General features: G+C 40.5%; 1 protein-coding gene across 1 annotated transcript in view; it reads right to left on the bottom strand.

Moving 5' to 3' along the window:
* The window catches only part of syne1a (spectrin repeat containing, nuclear envelope 1a), a 131,769-nt gene extending 117,613 nt beyond the window's left edge, over nt 1-14,156 (bottom strand). Inside the window, 6 exon segments of the mRNA XM_051960973.1 lie at nt 258-350; nt 657-677; nt 2,509-2,592; nt 3,294-3,389; nt 11,246-11,307; nt 13,546-14,156. Of these exon segments, the coding sequence (XP_051816933.1) occupies nt 258-350; nt 657-677; nt 2,509-2,592; nt 3,294-3,389; nt 11,246-11,307; nt 13,546-13,690 (501 nt within the window). The 5' untranslated portion in view covers nt 13,691-14,156.
* Nucleotides 14,157-15,573: the final 1,417 nt, after the last annotated feature.

The following is a 15,573-nucleotide window of genomic DNA, read 5'->3' as shown; positions in this document are numbered from 1 at the left end:
TTTTAAATGTGTCTTTAGTTGAAATTGCTTGGGGTTTTTTGTAAGCCGGAAAAACCACATATTTTCTCTGCCTGCTTCTTAACAAGTGCTGACTATATTATCAGCCATGTTGGTTGTCAGTTTGAAGCTGTTGTGGTGAGCTATTTAGTGATACTCACACCATGAACTTTACTGAGTATCAGCTTTATTCACATTGTTTTGTGTCATTGTCTAATTGGCAAATAATAGGCTAATCTATGTGCACTGCACTTAGTTACCTGGAAATAGAGAATGATGGTCCACACCAAGCCCAGAACAATAGATGGCCGTCCATCCACGATGTCTGTGGAGTTGATGTTCACTAATTTGATCTATGTCCAAAAAAATCCAGCATTAGAATACATCATAAACAGACCAAATAATCCTACAGTACAAACTATTCCAGTTTATTCAGCTGAATAAACTGGAATAGTTCCAAATCAGCTTTACTATAATGTCATACATATGGATTACATAAACACACTTCCTCAATGTGGTGAATTGGTCTCATGCATACAGCATGGTTTCACAACATTAAAAACATACAGTACAGATGTTATACTCAGCACAGCATCAATCCTGGCTCTATCTATTCCATCTCCTGAACAAACCAGAGCAGTAATGTTATGAATACTGACCGGAGATCCTCTGTAGGCAGACTGGGAAAGATAAGAAAAGAGGAGGCAAGAGAGAAGGAGTGGGAAGAGGAAGAGAGTGAGGGAGAGAGAGCATTTAGAAGTAGTCTTGATATATTTGATTGAAAGCAAACGCCTCATTGACTGTGAGATAGTATCTCCGAGGTGAGATAACTTGAGTGGTTGGCTGAGAGGAGAGATCTATCACCCCTACACAGGCACCAGGGATTATATCCAGCAGAGAGGGACAGAAAGAAAAGGAGAGAGGGGCAAAAATGAGCAGGAAAAGGGAAAAAAGGGGGGGGTGATATCTTGCGACATGATGAAGTATTCTATATTATCACACAGAGTTTTTTATTACCGAGGTGCTGCAGCACAACAGGTCATCATTTGGTAATACGTGCCACCCCGTATACGTAAACAAGCATGGAATAAGAGATTGGGGGCAGGCAAGGCCAGTGTGGGATAGTAGTAGATAAGAATATATGCAATACATGGTTTCATATTAGACAACACAGCAGGCTATCCTGGCAAATCAAAACAGTAGTGAGAGGCAGAAATGGTTAACCGAAGTGTTCTGTGCAAACACGAGCAAATACAACACAGTTAACCATGTAGTAGTGGTTATGTTTGTACGTACGCTATGTTAAAATAGAAATTATTCAAAATTTAAGATTTCACTTTCCAGCTTCTCCAATGTGAGAATTTGCTGCTTCCCTTTATAAAGTCGTCAAGTGAATATGACAGCATTTGTGTCATTGGTGAGAAAAACAGCTATTTGAGACGATCCCCTTGAGTTCTGGAAATCAGTGTTAAAATCTACTTTCTGTCATTTTACAGCCTTGAGGAAAAATAAACTGTTTCAATGATGTTAAAAACAATTGTAAGTTGCAGCCCTGGTTCACACTAAAGCTATGAATTTGAATTCCCTGTTAAATAAATATACTACGGGGATTCAACAGCTTCAACAGCCAATGCATGCTGGATACAAGAGACAAGCGAGAAAAAGCAATTGGGTCTCTAAAATAAAATGTAAATCCGGTTTAAACGTACATCAGATTTACACACAGAAAATATTTACATTCAATTTTCAACTCACAGATGTACCCAGCCACTCACACACAGACGCATACAGCAGAGTGCCCACTGACGCCTCATCTCCAGACTGAAGATTACTGGCATAGGATTTACAGTTTTAACCCTGTCACACTTGAGAAAGACAAATCAATGTCTCTGCAGACACCAGCTCATACTCATGGCTTTATTTATGTATATCCAAGGACAAGCCAGGCGAGGCTTTGAAAAGGTTTTACTAATCTCATGGAAGGGCAGTTGATGCATCTTGATCATTATATCCAAAACCTCACTGAGCGGTTTTTGGTGTAATTCTGCCAATGAAGCTGGGAAAAGGAAGTGTGTTGTTTGTTAAGAAAGAAAACCGGAGCATACTAATAACCACAAGTATAAAAAGATTTGTGCGGCAGACAAGTACTCAGAGTCAGTTGAAATGACAGAATTTGTCTCAGTAACTCAATTGTTACATTTTCAAAGAATTTCTGTCATTTATAGACAGCCAAACAAACTGATTAAATTATTTCATTAAGACAAAGTCTGAACAACAGCAAAAAAAAAAAAAAAAAAAGAATTTGTGCAGAAGACAGAATATACTGGTTTGACGATAAATGAGGTTAGTGGGGAGATGGAGACAGTAAGAGGCGAGGAGGAAGGGGGAACAGGTCACAGAAGGTCAGGATTCAATATTTAAGCCCACAAGGCACCAGATGAATAGGGAGAGCAGCAGGATGGGTAAGAGTCAGAAAAAAAACAGTATAAAAAGAAGGCACTGAACTCTTACCTTCCTACCCTCAAGGAATTTGAGAGCAGTACCGATGTTAGCGACCCAGTGGATCCTCTTTAGCTTCTTGCCCTGCTCACATGGCTGGAAGGAAAAGGCAGAACAATAGATATGAGCAGACAGGAACAGACAGGGAAAGATATTGCGGGGATCAAATGAAACAGTGCTACTGAAAAGAAGAGATGGCATTTTAGATACTAATATATAAGTATTAAAAATATTGCACATGCATGGAAATTTAGCAATACAGTTAAAAGGAATCAAGAAGATAATAGAACATGGATGAAAACAGAAAATACAGTTTGTGAAATAATGTGAAAAAAGACACACAAGTCTAATCAGAGCTGTGTTTGACTATTGGCAGATCAATAGGACATAGGCAGCTTAGACCTTAGGCAATATTGGCCAAGTAAAATCCTCAAGCTGTGTGTGTCTTTGTCTGTGATGCGTGTGTGTTTGTGAACTCTGATCCGCCCTCGTTAATCTGCGCTTTCCTACTCAATTCAAACATCCTAATAAAACCGATCAATAAGCATTTCCATGTAATTGTGGCTCGTTTCACATGCGCTGCATTAAGTCTGGGGCTGTTTGGAGACTGACTGTTGACTGCTACATAGCAAACAAGCCAGAATTATAGTTTTTCTCTTTTTTCTTCTAACCAACCTGATCTGCGTCAGGTCAGCTCAGCAGGATCAAGCAAAAATGTAATCCAGCAAGATCAGAGGATATAAGTGTTTGAAGTCTGTGGCCTAATCACACGCTGTAGAAATGACCATGAAGCTCACCAGTTTTTGTCCAGAGAGGACTTCCAGCAGGGCCAGCAGCATCACACCATCCTTGATGTCCTCAAACAGGTCTGTCACCACCAGAGGCGGGACATGCTAAGCAAGAAAACAAATGCAGTCATGTGAGGGATTCAGAAAAAGATCTTTGATTTCATATTTTTCACATAATACGTTCAAATAAGCACAAGCAGAAAGAATGCTTCATGTAGTAATGATTTAGCTTTTAACGCTGAAAATTAAATGAAATAGCAACACTTTGACCTCAAAGCATCACAATTTTTCAAGTCTACAAGAGACATTTCAAAATCAGTACCTGGGAATTTAATTAGTTAAATAAGTTCAGTGTTGACATTAACTTTCCATTCCACGAACTCAAACAAAGCCTTCTCAGTTTTCATGGAATGCAAAGATCTGGGATTTAAGTCTTACTAGCTTTTGCCATGTACAGAAAACTAGGAGGCAAGTGGTGTTTTTTCCTGCACATTATCCTTCGCTAAGTGGCCGAGCACATATATAAACGAGGATACAATGCATATATTACACTGTAAGACATTAATTTAAACTTGTGAAACACGGATAAGGGAAATCCTCACAAGAAACATACTTGAAGCCCAAATAGAGTTTGGTGGTGCGTGTATTACTGACAGCTAGATTCACATACGAGCAAAAGCTCAGCAGCCACTGAATGGGTTCCTCAAATCCTAAAATATGCTGATGATTTCAAACTCTATCCTTCCCAATGACTTCCTCCCTGACCTGACACAGACTTCCAGACTTGAGGAAATCCACATATCTCTGTTTCTCGCCGACGCCACATCAAGGATTTCTCTTAAAGCACAGTCACATGCTGGGGCTGAGGAGAGGTTTTGGAGGGGAGGAGGGGGAGGCGTTCAGACGAGCGAACCATTCACAGGGAGATTAGCGGCGAAGGGAGCGAGAGAGGGAGAGAAGAGAGGGTGGGCGAAAGTGGAGATGTGTGCGCGAGTGTGTCTGTGTTACCACGTGCGAGCGGAGTGCGTGTGCGGTGAGAGAAAAACATTTGCAACCCCAACATCGTGAATGTGTGAGAGGGGTTTAACTGTGAAGAAAGAGTGGCAGCGAGAAAGATGATAGATGGCAGAGAGAGAGGGGACACTAACCTTCCGTCTTTCAAAATTAATTAGCAAACACAGACACTCTTCTCACTAATTCCTCTTCTAATGTCATTTTATGGTTTTGGATATTAGAATATTCAGACAGCACTTGTGCCCACATCATAGCGTGACAGAAGAAGCACTTGCAAAGACCCTTCAAAGGGATGAATTATACCATGAGCTAATTGAAGTTAAATTTACCTATTTGTTCATTATAATCCCAAAGCTAATGAGGAAATTTCAGACTAATTACAAAATAAGAAAGTAATATTCATTTCCTCTGCTAAGCAACATGCGCTAAAAAAATAAATCAAGAACTTAATGAGCTAATTACATATGAGTGTCTGGGCCATAATTGATTGTGAGGAGAGGAGTTTGAGGATGCGCGTCTGCCTGAGCTCTCATGTTATTCTCCTGGTGCACTTGACTCAGTGGATTCCAAAAAATCCACATCATAAAAGACACAGGGATGGGCAGAAACAAAGGGGAGGCTGAAGGGTTTCATTTTGAATTGCAATACATCCAGTTTGAACGAACAATTGATACTAGAAGCCTATTGTTAAAATCTTTTGAAGACAAAGTTACAGTAAAAGTGCATTCCTTGCACGTAAAAATACCAATAAAGAAATTGCAGTGAGTGAAATCACAAGTGGGGAAAATAGTGCATTAATTACTGGTAATGGTGAAAGATGCTTATCTATTTAAAATACTGTTCAGATGCTGGTAATAACGTCACCACACAGAACTAGCAGCGTGAAAAACCGTCCTACAAAGGACAACTAGGCTACAAATGTCAATTAAATAAACTGAATGGAGAAACAGACTGCTAAAAGCTACAACGTGATCAATATAACACTGAAAAAAATGAAAAAAGACTGCTCCATTCATATTTTCTACCAGAATTGTGCTGCACATATGAACCCACTTATTTTGCATTAAAACAATGCTGATGTTTATCACCTATAGTTTACCATCGTCCTCATCTCCAGTATTTTTCAAATTATGAGGATAGATATTTTTTGAACTATTTCCAAATAAAATGCATTAATTTAAATTTGTGTTATTTGGCATCAAATGCAGCTGCTTCTCTCTATCTGTGGTCACTCTGTCATCTTACTTCATATCTGATTGGTTACACATCATGAGCAGTAGCCCCAATATTGAAGGATAATTGTTAAAAATGTTCTATTTTAATGAAATATACATAAAACATAAATAGACGGCTTTTCAATGACGCTTCGTGTTTGTGCTATTCTTAATTTTAACAATGAGATTTTCATTTCTACCATAAATGTATCAGTTACAAATATCAGTTATCAACCTTCTTGATTATTAATTGTCAGTATAAGCTCTGAAAAACACATCAGTCCACCATCAAATTAAACACTATGTACATACAAACTGAAAAACCAACACTACCAATGAAAAGACACTGCCATTGACTGTATTCACAACAATTTAAGAAGGAAAGGAAAACAAAAAGGCTGGGAGAAACATCCCGGCAGCTTAGTTAGCTCAGGCCCATAATGTCTACCATGATTTGTTGTTTGTATTTAGTGTGTATTAAGGACCTGTCCCGCTCAATCCCACTGCTTCCACCCTTTAAAAAAAAGGAGGGAGAAGTGGGGACCAGTGAAGTAAACAGTGAGAGAGGAGCTGGGCTTCACTTGCTGCTGCCGTAATCTCTAAGAACACTTGGTTCACTGATTACTGTAGTAAAGCTGTTTGCCTGGAAAACGGCTGAGAGACGATGAGACCTCTGCTGTTCACACTGGCCACTCCGTAATTAAGCTTTAACCTTCTCAGAAAGGATTTGTCAAAATGGAAACTTGGGGTCCGCTCTCTGAATCCACCCCCCTTAAACGTGTCACTCCGCTGCAGAGTGCAACTTGAAAACCTACTATGCTTGAAAACTGAAATCGAGCCGTTCCAGGCAAAAATTTTGAAGCAAGAAAAACTGTAACATAATATACATACACAACTGACTGTCATCTAAACAACATCAACTTGTGTTTAAACCACAGCCTGTAAAAAACAGTGCCTTGCCGCTCTCTTATAGTTTATATCTTTGGTGAGTTAATCTGGTGAACTACTCCGAGTAATGAGAGTCATTAATCTTCTGTATAAATTACCAGCTTCAATACGTCCCCTCTCATAGAAAGTCTTTGTCAGAGCTCATAAGACTTCTTTTGTTATACCTGTGGAGTGGAAAAGTAAGGGGGAGGGGAGTGATAGTGAAAGGAAGCCCTCATGCTATGTCTCAGCTCACCTAACGATTAATCACATACCTTTAGGCACTGAATTAAAGACCTGTGATAACTGGAGTGGCCTAATCATCTGCATAGCCAAGGGCATGATCTACCCCTGTGAGAGCAAAGCTAAACCAACTGTTAAAGCTTCTCTGTCTTCTTTCCTCTCTCGATCCTTCTGTCTGTCTTACTTCCCTGCCATTTTCTTGCCTAATATGTCTCCTTAAATGGTGCTTTGTAGAGTAGTAATACATGTGAGACTAACCCTGTAAGATACCATATTATCTCTTCTAGTCTGAAGAACGACATCTTGCAGAAATGCACATCTTTATCCTTTGCACCAATTTTAAGTGACTCGTCACAAAGCTCTCCGAACATTCGCCAAGCTGCCGTGACAACCAAGACATTTTTGAAGACAAATACAGGCCAATCAGTGTCACTATGGCAACGTCAGGCATCAGGTGAAAGGGTAAGCAGTTTCATGATGGACGAGGAGGGGAAAAGCACCTACGTAATTTGATCAACTGGATGTGAGAACAGAGCAGCGAACAACTATGGTTATGAGATGAAATTGTCATGAGCCACATTTGCCGTGTATGCAGCTTGGAATCATGGACACCGCTTTCAGAGCTAACCCCAAAAGGTTCACTTTTTTTACCAAGCAAAAAAAATATCTTCCCAGATAGAACTGACAGTGAGTTTTATAACTGTACTTCCAGAGATCTAATGTATCAGAAAGTGCATTCTACTGTCTGATAAAGATGGACAGTAAACTAACTCTCCCACCAGAAGAAAAACCTCTTTGATAATGACCAAACCTCTCAGTGACTATGGATTTCTTCCTCAGAAGACTGGATCATTAAAACATGCTGTCTCTCTCTCTCTCTCTCGCTGCATCCTACCTTCCCACTTTGGTATCTTGTATGAACATCCAAAAAGTACATTAGAATGAATCTTCTTTCAGAAAATACTTATCTCAAATGAAATGAATTAACTGTTTATCTAACATGTAACCTGAATACGAGTTAGAAGTACTTGCTAAGATCATTTGTTACATGTAAAACCCTGTATGTTGTGTGATTTTCAAAGATTTCAGTATAGTGTTTTGTATGTAAAATTAAGCTTTTTTCTCTTTTTAGTTAACAGCAATATTGAAATCAGATTTGTAATACATATTTTAAGTATATATTTTCTGCTGAGTGACTGAGTGATGTGCCAATAACGACTATTCTATTTTCTCACATTCTTTCTTGGCTGAAATCCAGAGCGGAATTTAAAATCCTTCCCCTCACATACAAAGCCCTCAATGACCAGGCTCCATCTTATCTTAAAGACCTCATAGTGCCATAAAATCGCAATAAAGCAATTCCCTGTCAGCAGGCTTTCTTGTGGTTCCTAGTTGTTCCAAAAGCAGAGTGCGAGGCTTCAGTTTTCAGGTCTTTTTCCTGTGGAACCAATTCCCAGTTTGGGTTTAGGAGGCAGACGGCCCCTCTACTTTAAAGATTAGGCTTTAAACTTTCCCTTTCGATACAGGTTGTTTGGGTAGGGCTGAATCAGCCCTAAGTTATTGGGGGAATCCCCACATGCACTGAACACCTCTCCTCTCCTCTTTTTCATGGTCCATGCTCTTATATACCACTATTACATGTCACTGAGTTTGTGTCTTCTCTCTGCTGTAGTGTATTGTTTTGTCCTCTTTGCATGTGACTCTGGCTCTGGAGCAGCATGTTTCTGATTGGCGGTTACAGGTCCCACCAACCTCCCCTTAATGTTCTTAAACATTGTTTATGTGTTTCTCTCTTCTGCTTCTCTTTCCCTTCGACCCTGACCCCAACTGGTTCAGGCAGAAGGATGCTCTCCCTGACCCTGGTTCTGCTACAGGTTTCTTCCTATTTTAGCCAAAGAGCTTGCTCAAAGGGCACTGTGGGATTTGATAGGTTTGTCTTTACAGTATAATACTGTAAGGTCTTCACTTTACTATCAAAGTCAAAGTCAGCTTTATTGTCAATTCTTCAATATTTGCATGACATACCAAAAATCAAAATTCCGTTACTCTGTCTTTGTGCAACAATAGAGAACACTTAGAAGGTACTGAGATTAAAAAAATAGTATAAATTTAGAAATGTAATGTACAAAATACGATATAAAAAGGCAAAAACTATGAAAATTAACAACTAGAGAGCAAAAATTAGGTAAGCTAAGAACAAAGGAAGCAAAACTAGAACCAAGCAACAACTAAGAACTAAGAAAAGTAGAACTGAGTGAAATGTAAACACAACTACGTAAAGTGACCTGAGACGGCGTATGTTATGAATTGGATTATTTTTCTCCTTCTTTGATTGGCTAATCATCAACAGTCTGCTTGGGCATAAATGGTGTACTGTTACAAGAAACCATGCATATCTTTTCATTTCATTACTGTATAACATCAGTTGATGTCACGGTATAATCCAAGTTATGTTGAATTTCATCTATTTTGTATTGTATTGTTGTTTATGAATCATGGTGACAGACAGTACATGAATTTGTGTGCAGAATAAAATTTTAATCATATTAATTCAAAAGACTTAAAGGACATTTTTCCTTTTCCCTCTCTTGAGCACAGAGGAGAGAGACATACTATAACTAGAGACAAGAAAACACTGCTCTCCACTTTTGTACATACCCTTAGGAATTGAAAAAGTAAGCATTTTTGCATCATCTGCTTTTTCACATGCTTCAGCATAACTTCTCTATAATGCGCTATTGTTATTAGCCACTTGGCAGCACCAACAACTTTGGTTATGACCGGAGAACCCCCAACCAAACAACAACGCAAGCTATACTTTTGCTTTTGTCGAAATAAATAACAACCTCCATTCTCGTATTAAATATATTCTATTATTACTAACCCTAACCCGTAGTCTTTAAAAGTCAGTTTATTCATTTGCTTTACTGACTGTTTACAATTTGGTTCTTACTCAGTTATCATTTACTCTGTGTTAATAGTTGTTTAGATAATAAATATTTTTATTTTGACCAAGTCTATTTCTTTCACTGAGTTTGAGAATTTATGACTCTAAATATAAGACTACCTCTATTTCTCAGATAGTCTGGGATGGCGCAACAAATATACATGAAATTTGAATTCTAAGTAGTAATATTTTGCTTCAGTTAATTAAAGCACTTAAATAAAATTTAAAGGATCTTTACTACACCTGTTTCTATATGTTCTTGCTGCATTAATTCAAGAACGTTAGTTGCTTTTGTGCAGAAATGTACACAGGAAGATCAATATCACTCTTACTTCTGTATAGTAACTACTAACCTTCTTAGTATGGACACTAGAAACAGGAAAATTCTGCTGACCAACATTTCTAAAGCTCTTTAACTGACGCATTATATCGTATTGTACTTTATAAGCTTGTAAAATGTTGAATGGTCAGTTTTTCTTTGGACAGAGCAAAGCTTTTCTGTTTCCCTTGTTTCTAGTTTTTATTATTCTAAGATGTAAGATCCAGCTATATATTTTATACAGATGTGAGAGTGGTGCCAATCTTCTCATCCAACACTCAAGAAGACAGCAAATAAGCACATTTCCCACAAATACCAATTTTCAATGACCAAGAAGTACAAAAAGGACCACAGCTCTCCATGGCAGCAGAACAACTTTATAAATAAACTATGTCCTTATCTTAAATGTTATTAAAAATTCAAGAAATTTAAACATTGGGCTGTGTGTAATTTTCTGCTGGCACAGTCCTGTGACGTGATATTTAATATTACGTCATGGTTTATTCCCTTCACACTGCTTTTCAAATGAATTTTCTGCTCCACGTCACCGCAGTTCAAGGCCTCCACAGCTGTCGGAATCAAATAGGGAACCTTGAGAGAAGCATCACAGATTGAAATAGCACTTAATTGTGTTGCAGTGTGCCATATTTGCCTTGTCCACCCATTCCTGACACACCATTTAAGCAGTAATGGGTGAAATTGAGGAGCGTAATGCAGTATAACACAATAATTATGGGCATACAACGGCCCCTCAGCATGTGGCTGCATCAAGCGTAATTGTTTAGGATAAGTTACAGATATACTGTTGTCCAAGCACATTGAGGAGACAAATGAAGGGCAGGCTTTAGGCAAAACCTCTTATCTTGAACAATCTAAATTGGCCCATATTGAGACAGAGTGGTTACTAAGATGTAAATTACTCACTGTAGCTTCCAGTAAAAAAAAAGACATACAGCGGAATAAATGCTGTAATGTGAAAGCGATAATTAGAGCCACAGCAAATCCTTGCTACAAGCTATATGGGACTAGAAGAATAAAAAGGAAAAAGAAAGGCATGCAAGCAAGAATGACTGTTTGTGTGGTCGTAGTTGGCACATGCAGTCCCATGACCGGCTTCACAGTGTGTTCTGGAAATGGAGCAAATGTCACAGCACCCAGAGTGGGTGGAGTAAGGAAAAGTAATTCAAAGCAGAAAAACAATGAGACGGACAAGTTTTCAATGCACAAACGCCAGCATTTGACTAAACGGACAAAACAATACTGGCAGTAGCAGTGAGAATCAACCAGACCGTCTTACCTTTGCCAAGTGGGAATTGATCCATTTTGTGAATGTCCTTTTCTGCACTGCCTCCTGCTCATCTGTAAATCAGAGCCCACAGCATCACTATTAATCACATGCAATAATAAACAAAGCAGGGATTAAAACACAATCTTCTCATTGTCTATTGTTTTGAGAGTTAACTGGGTTTGCAGCGCTGGATGGTGACTCTAACTTTGATGCTATTACTTCCTGTTTAATGTGTTTGAACACAGTCACATGAAATCCTACATTACACTAATGCACCAAGAGAAGGCATTTGACATTTACCGATGGCCTTTTCACTAGCTGAACTCATCTTAGAGCGGACAGAAAATTCTGCTCTCAAAAATGCCCTTTAAGTGATGGAAGGGGCAGCGGTTCTTCCTATATCTGACCCACAAGACTGTTTCATCCCTTTCTGACTACAGCTGATGCCTTCTGTTGTACTGTTCAGTACTGTGGCAACACAGAGCCAATCTGAAACCAAATTTTGTGATTGACCAATGCACAAGGAATGACATGGTTTGTGGTGGCTTCAGCGATAAATGCCTTTTAGCAAAGTCAAAATCAATAGCGTAGATGTCTGCTGACAATGTCCCCTAAAAAGCCACTTAGCTTAAATGAGAACAAGACAATAAATCAAGCCATGTCTTTCACATGTTCACAACCAAGCATACAAAATAAGTATAAACTCCTAAATTAGAGAGACAATTTTGGGAAGTGTGTTTATTTTACTGACTTTTTCTAGCTGGCTAATACATTCCTGTGGTAATTTATTCTTGCTGACACCTTTCAACAGCAAAATTCAATGTTGTCTGCAGCCCATGCAATAAAATTTGGGACCTGGCTATTGTTGCCTCTGGAAGTGACACATTCATATGCATCTGCCACATGCAGTGAACACAACACTATCTTCCTGGGACTCAAAGGATCCCATCTTGTACAGTCACTGGCACTGTGATTTTGTCTGTCCCGTCTGTGCTACAGAGCAATATCCTTGAGATAAGCACGCTTTCAATGAGAGAGGACGTCTGACACTGCTTTCCTCTACCTTAATGAAATATGCTGACGGTTTGATTATAGTCAAGTTGGTTAGTGTGTCACTGGGTACTGTGGGCAGACGCAAACAGGAGGGGATGTGTCTGTGTTGGAGAGTAGGAGACTGGAGGGGGGGGCGTGATGTTCATACATAATGCAGATACATTCACGCATAGTCATACGTGCCACTGAGCAGGTCCCTGTTCTATGAATTAATCTTTTGATTGGGTCCGGGAGTAATCAAATATTGATGGGGGGTAATACTGGATGAGAATGGGAAAGATTTAGCCCGGCATCTTAGAGCAGGAACATGTGTGACGGAGAACATGTCTGCACGTGCGTGATGCCAGCCTCTCAGTCTCAGGGACGAGGTGACTTTGAACTCTGCGCACACACAGTCGCACTTAAGCACACACGCATTCAGTCTTTTGGTATCACAAAGGGAAACAGCTGTCCTCAGCAACCAAACCTCACAGCAGCATTTTAACACAGTTGATTACCTTCTGTTTCATTAGTCTCATCTACAGCCCCTGACTTCCTACTCTGACCCCCCACAGGGAGGATGACCTTAATGAAATCATTAAAATCCAGTTTGTTGTCTCAAATGCTGCGTCTGCTGACAAACTGTGATGGGACTGATTCAGAAACAGGCAGGCAGGGCAATATGAAATGACTTCAAACAAATGCTCACATTTCGAAGGATTTCAGTTGTAATTTCTCAATAGAATAATTAGATAATGTGACTTATCTATCAGACAGACAAGGAGGCAGACAGATTGAGGCAGATAGCCACAGGGTCAAAGAGAGATATGGAATCCAACATTTTGACAGCCAGCCTGCTGTGCTGTGACACATGTAGTAAGCTGTTACTTGTCTGCTGGGTACGCTTGCTTCACCTGCTGTAGGCTCAAAACTCTGCAACCTCCACACACACAGAGGCAGACACACACTCTGCCAAGGTAGAAACGCCCCCTTCAAATGTCTGCCCATTTCACTTAACACACACACACTCGCAGCCCCTCTAAAAATCTACCCTGCGGGGAACTCTCGGTAAGGAAATTACACTGCAAAATGCACACGCTCACACATTTACACACACGTACAGTAGGCACGTACAGTCCATACTGCAGTGCCACGCTGCACATGCAGGACACTCCATCACACAAGCAAAAATACATATACTGTGTACTTGGCTTCTTTTCCCCGGTCTAACCATTTCAGTAGCACACACAGCCATGCACATACACTGCCCCACTTACCGCGGAGGTAGTGGTAGAACCCTGCCACCAGGTTGAGGGACGTCTTCCTTTTCGAGGAGGTTTCGCCCCCTACTCGTCGTGCCATCTTGTGCCCCAGACTATGCCTTGATTTCTGCCTGTTTTCATGAGGACGTTGAGAGGACATCCACAACAACCTCTGGGAGAGACAACACTTGCCCTTGCTCCTGCCCTTGCTGCCTCCCCCCTTTTTTTGGGGAGGTGTCTTTAAAGCGCTCCCCGGAGCACCGGACCTCTAGAGGTGACAGCGGTGGAACTGTTGCTCTGAGGTAAAGCAGGGAGGAAGGTATCGCCTCCGCTTTCTCCTCTCGCCTTTTAAGCCCTGCTGTCCTCTGTCCGGTCCTGCAGTAACGGACTGCAGACTCAGTCAGACTCAGTGTTTTTCCTGCCTGTTAAGCAGCTTGGGAGTGCGATGTGTAAGTACGCGTAATGCAAAGATTGTTTGTGTGTGAGTGAGTGAGTGCTGCGCAGTGCCGGCTTGCCTCAGCATCAATCTTTCTTTCTTAGTCCCTTTCTCCGTCTCTCTCTCCCTATTTCCCTCTCATACAGTGTCTACCTTGGTCCTTCCCTCCCACGTTTTCTCTCTGTCTCTCTCTCTCTCTCAATTTTTCACTGTAGACTGCAGGAACAATCCACTTCCCTCCACTAGCGAGCCAATCAGAGTGTGTGGGAATGAGTGATGTCACAGCAGCTCCGTCCTGATGTGGAGAGGGAGGACTGAGTGGTGGTGGGTGGGTTGAAGGGGACTGTTTTGCAGGTTAGTAGGGGAAGAAGTGGGAGCTCCACTCTGACAGCACCACACACACACACACACACACACAAACACACACACACACACATTCTAACAGCAGCCGGACAGACATGCAGAAATTCCCTATGCGCTGCTGGCACTCTCAATACGCATTCTCTCTCTTTTTCTCTCCCTCTCCCTCTCTATCCACACTGATACCATGCGGTGCTCTGAAGCATGCGGCTTTCTACTCTATAGAGTCTGCAGGGGAGCAGACTATCACTGACAGTCGTCCTGTCTGATCTGCTACTGTACTCTCTTGAAAAAGGATCTGCTTTCATCTCGCCACCACAGTCACAAACAGTACATCTGTCTGTTTGTTTTCTCTGTGGGAGGGAGCACTGAATGGAACAGAATACGCTAGGAGAGAACGTAATATTTGAGGCCGGGTTGGGATATCGTATGTCATGTAATGTACACAGTATACGCGGCAAGATCAGAGTGTAAAGCGTCTGTAATGAAGATAATATAGGGTAATGCAGAACAAATACAACAATGTTACCTGTCTTTTCACTTATATTCATTCTGCTGGTAAAACTTTAATGTCAAACCAAACGAAAAACAGACAACACCAAGAACAATGGCAGTATTGTTCGTCCAATGATTGTGAGTTCAGCATCTAAAGAGATATTCTCCAAATACAAGAGCTACTACAGCTGAACCTGGGAATTGAACAGAAGCTAACTCGCCTAATAGAACGCCTATCAAACACAAGCATTAATAGATCGCAGAAGACTGGAAATCTGTGCCCCTCAGATGGACATCTTATGACATTATTGCATTGAATATTTGCTATGCCAGCAGAGTCCAGCATAACAGTAGCCATCTCACTAATATACTACATTTCTATCAGAAAATGGTATTGTCGCCGTACGTTGACCCTTTCTCTTTTTCATTGTCTGATTTGTATCTCTGTTTCCGTCTGACCTATGCTCTCTCTTATTCAGCCCGTCTACTTTCCTCATATGTGTTCCTCATTTTGTCTAAAAAGCACAGACACATGCACACAAAAACATACAGGCAGTGTGAGCTCTGGCAATATTAAAAGCACTGGGCTCCTCTTTGAAACCATATTCAGAGAGTTTCCTGGAAAGCAATATTCCTGCTGAAGAGCCTGGTGGGTCTTATATCAGCCTTAAAGATGAAAGGACTATTCATCATTTGTGTGATTTTCCCTTTTGTTCTTTGGGTTCCCCCCATAAGGGATTTTAATTATGAAA

Source organism: Acanthochromis polyacanthus, chromosome 16, assembly GCF_021347895.1.
Source record: "Acanthochromis polyacanthus isolate Apoly-LR-REF ecotype Palm Island chromosome 16, KAUST_Apoly_ChrSc, whole genome shotgun sequence".
NCBI classification, from domain to species: Eukaryota; Metazoa; Chordata; class Actinopteri; family Pomacentridae; genus Acanthochromis; species Acanthochromis polyacanthus.
Note: the sequence above shows the minus strand (reverse complement) of the source record. Positions and strands in the feature narration are given on the sequence as shown.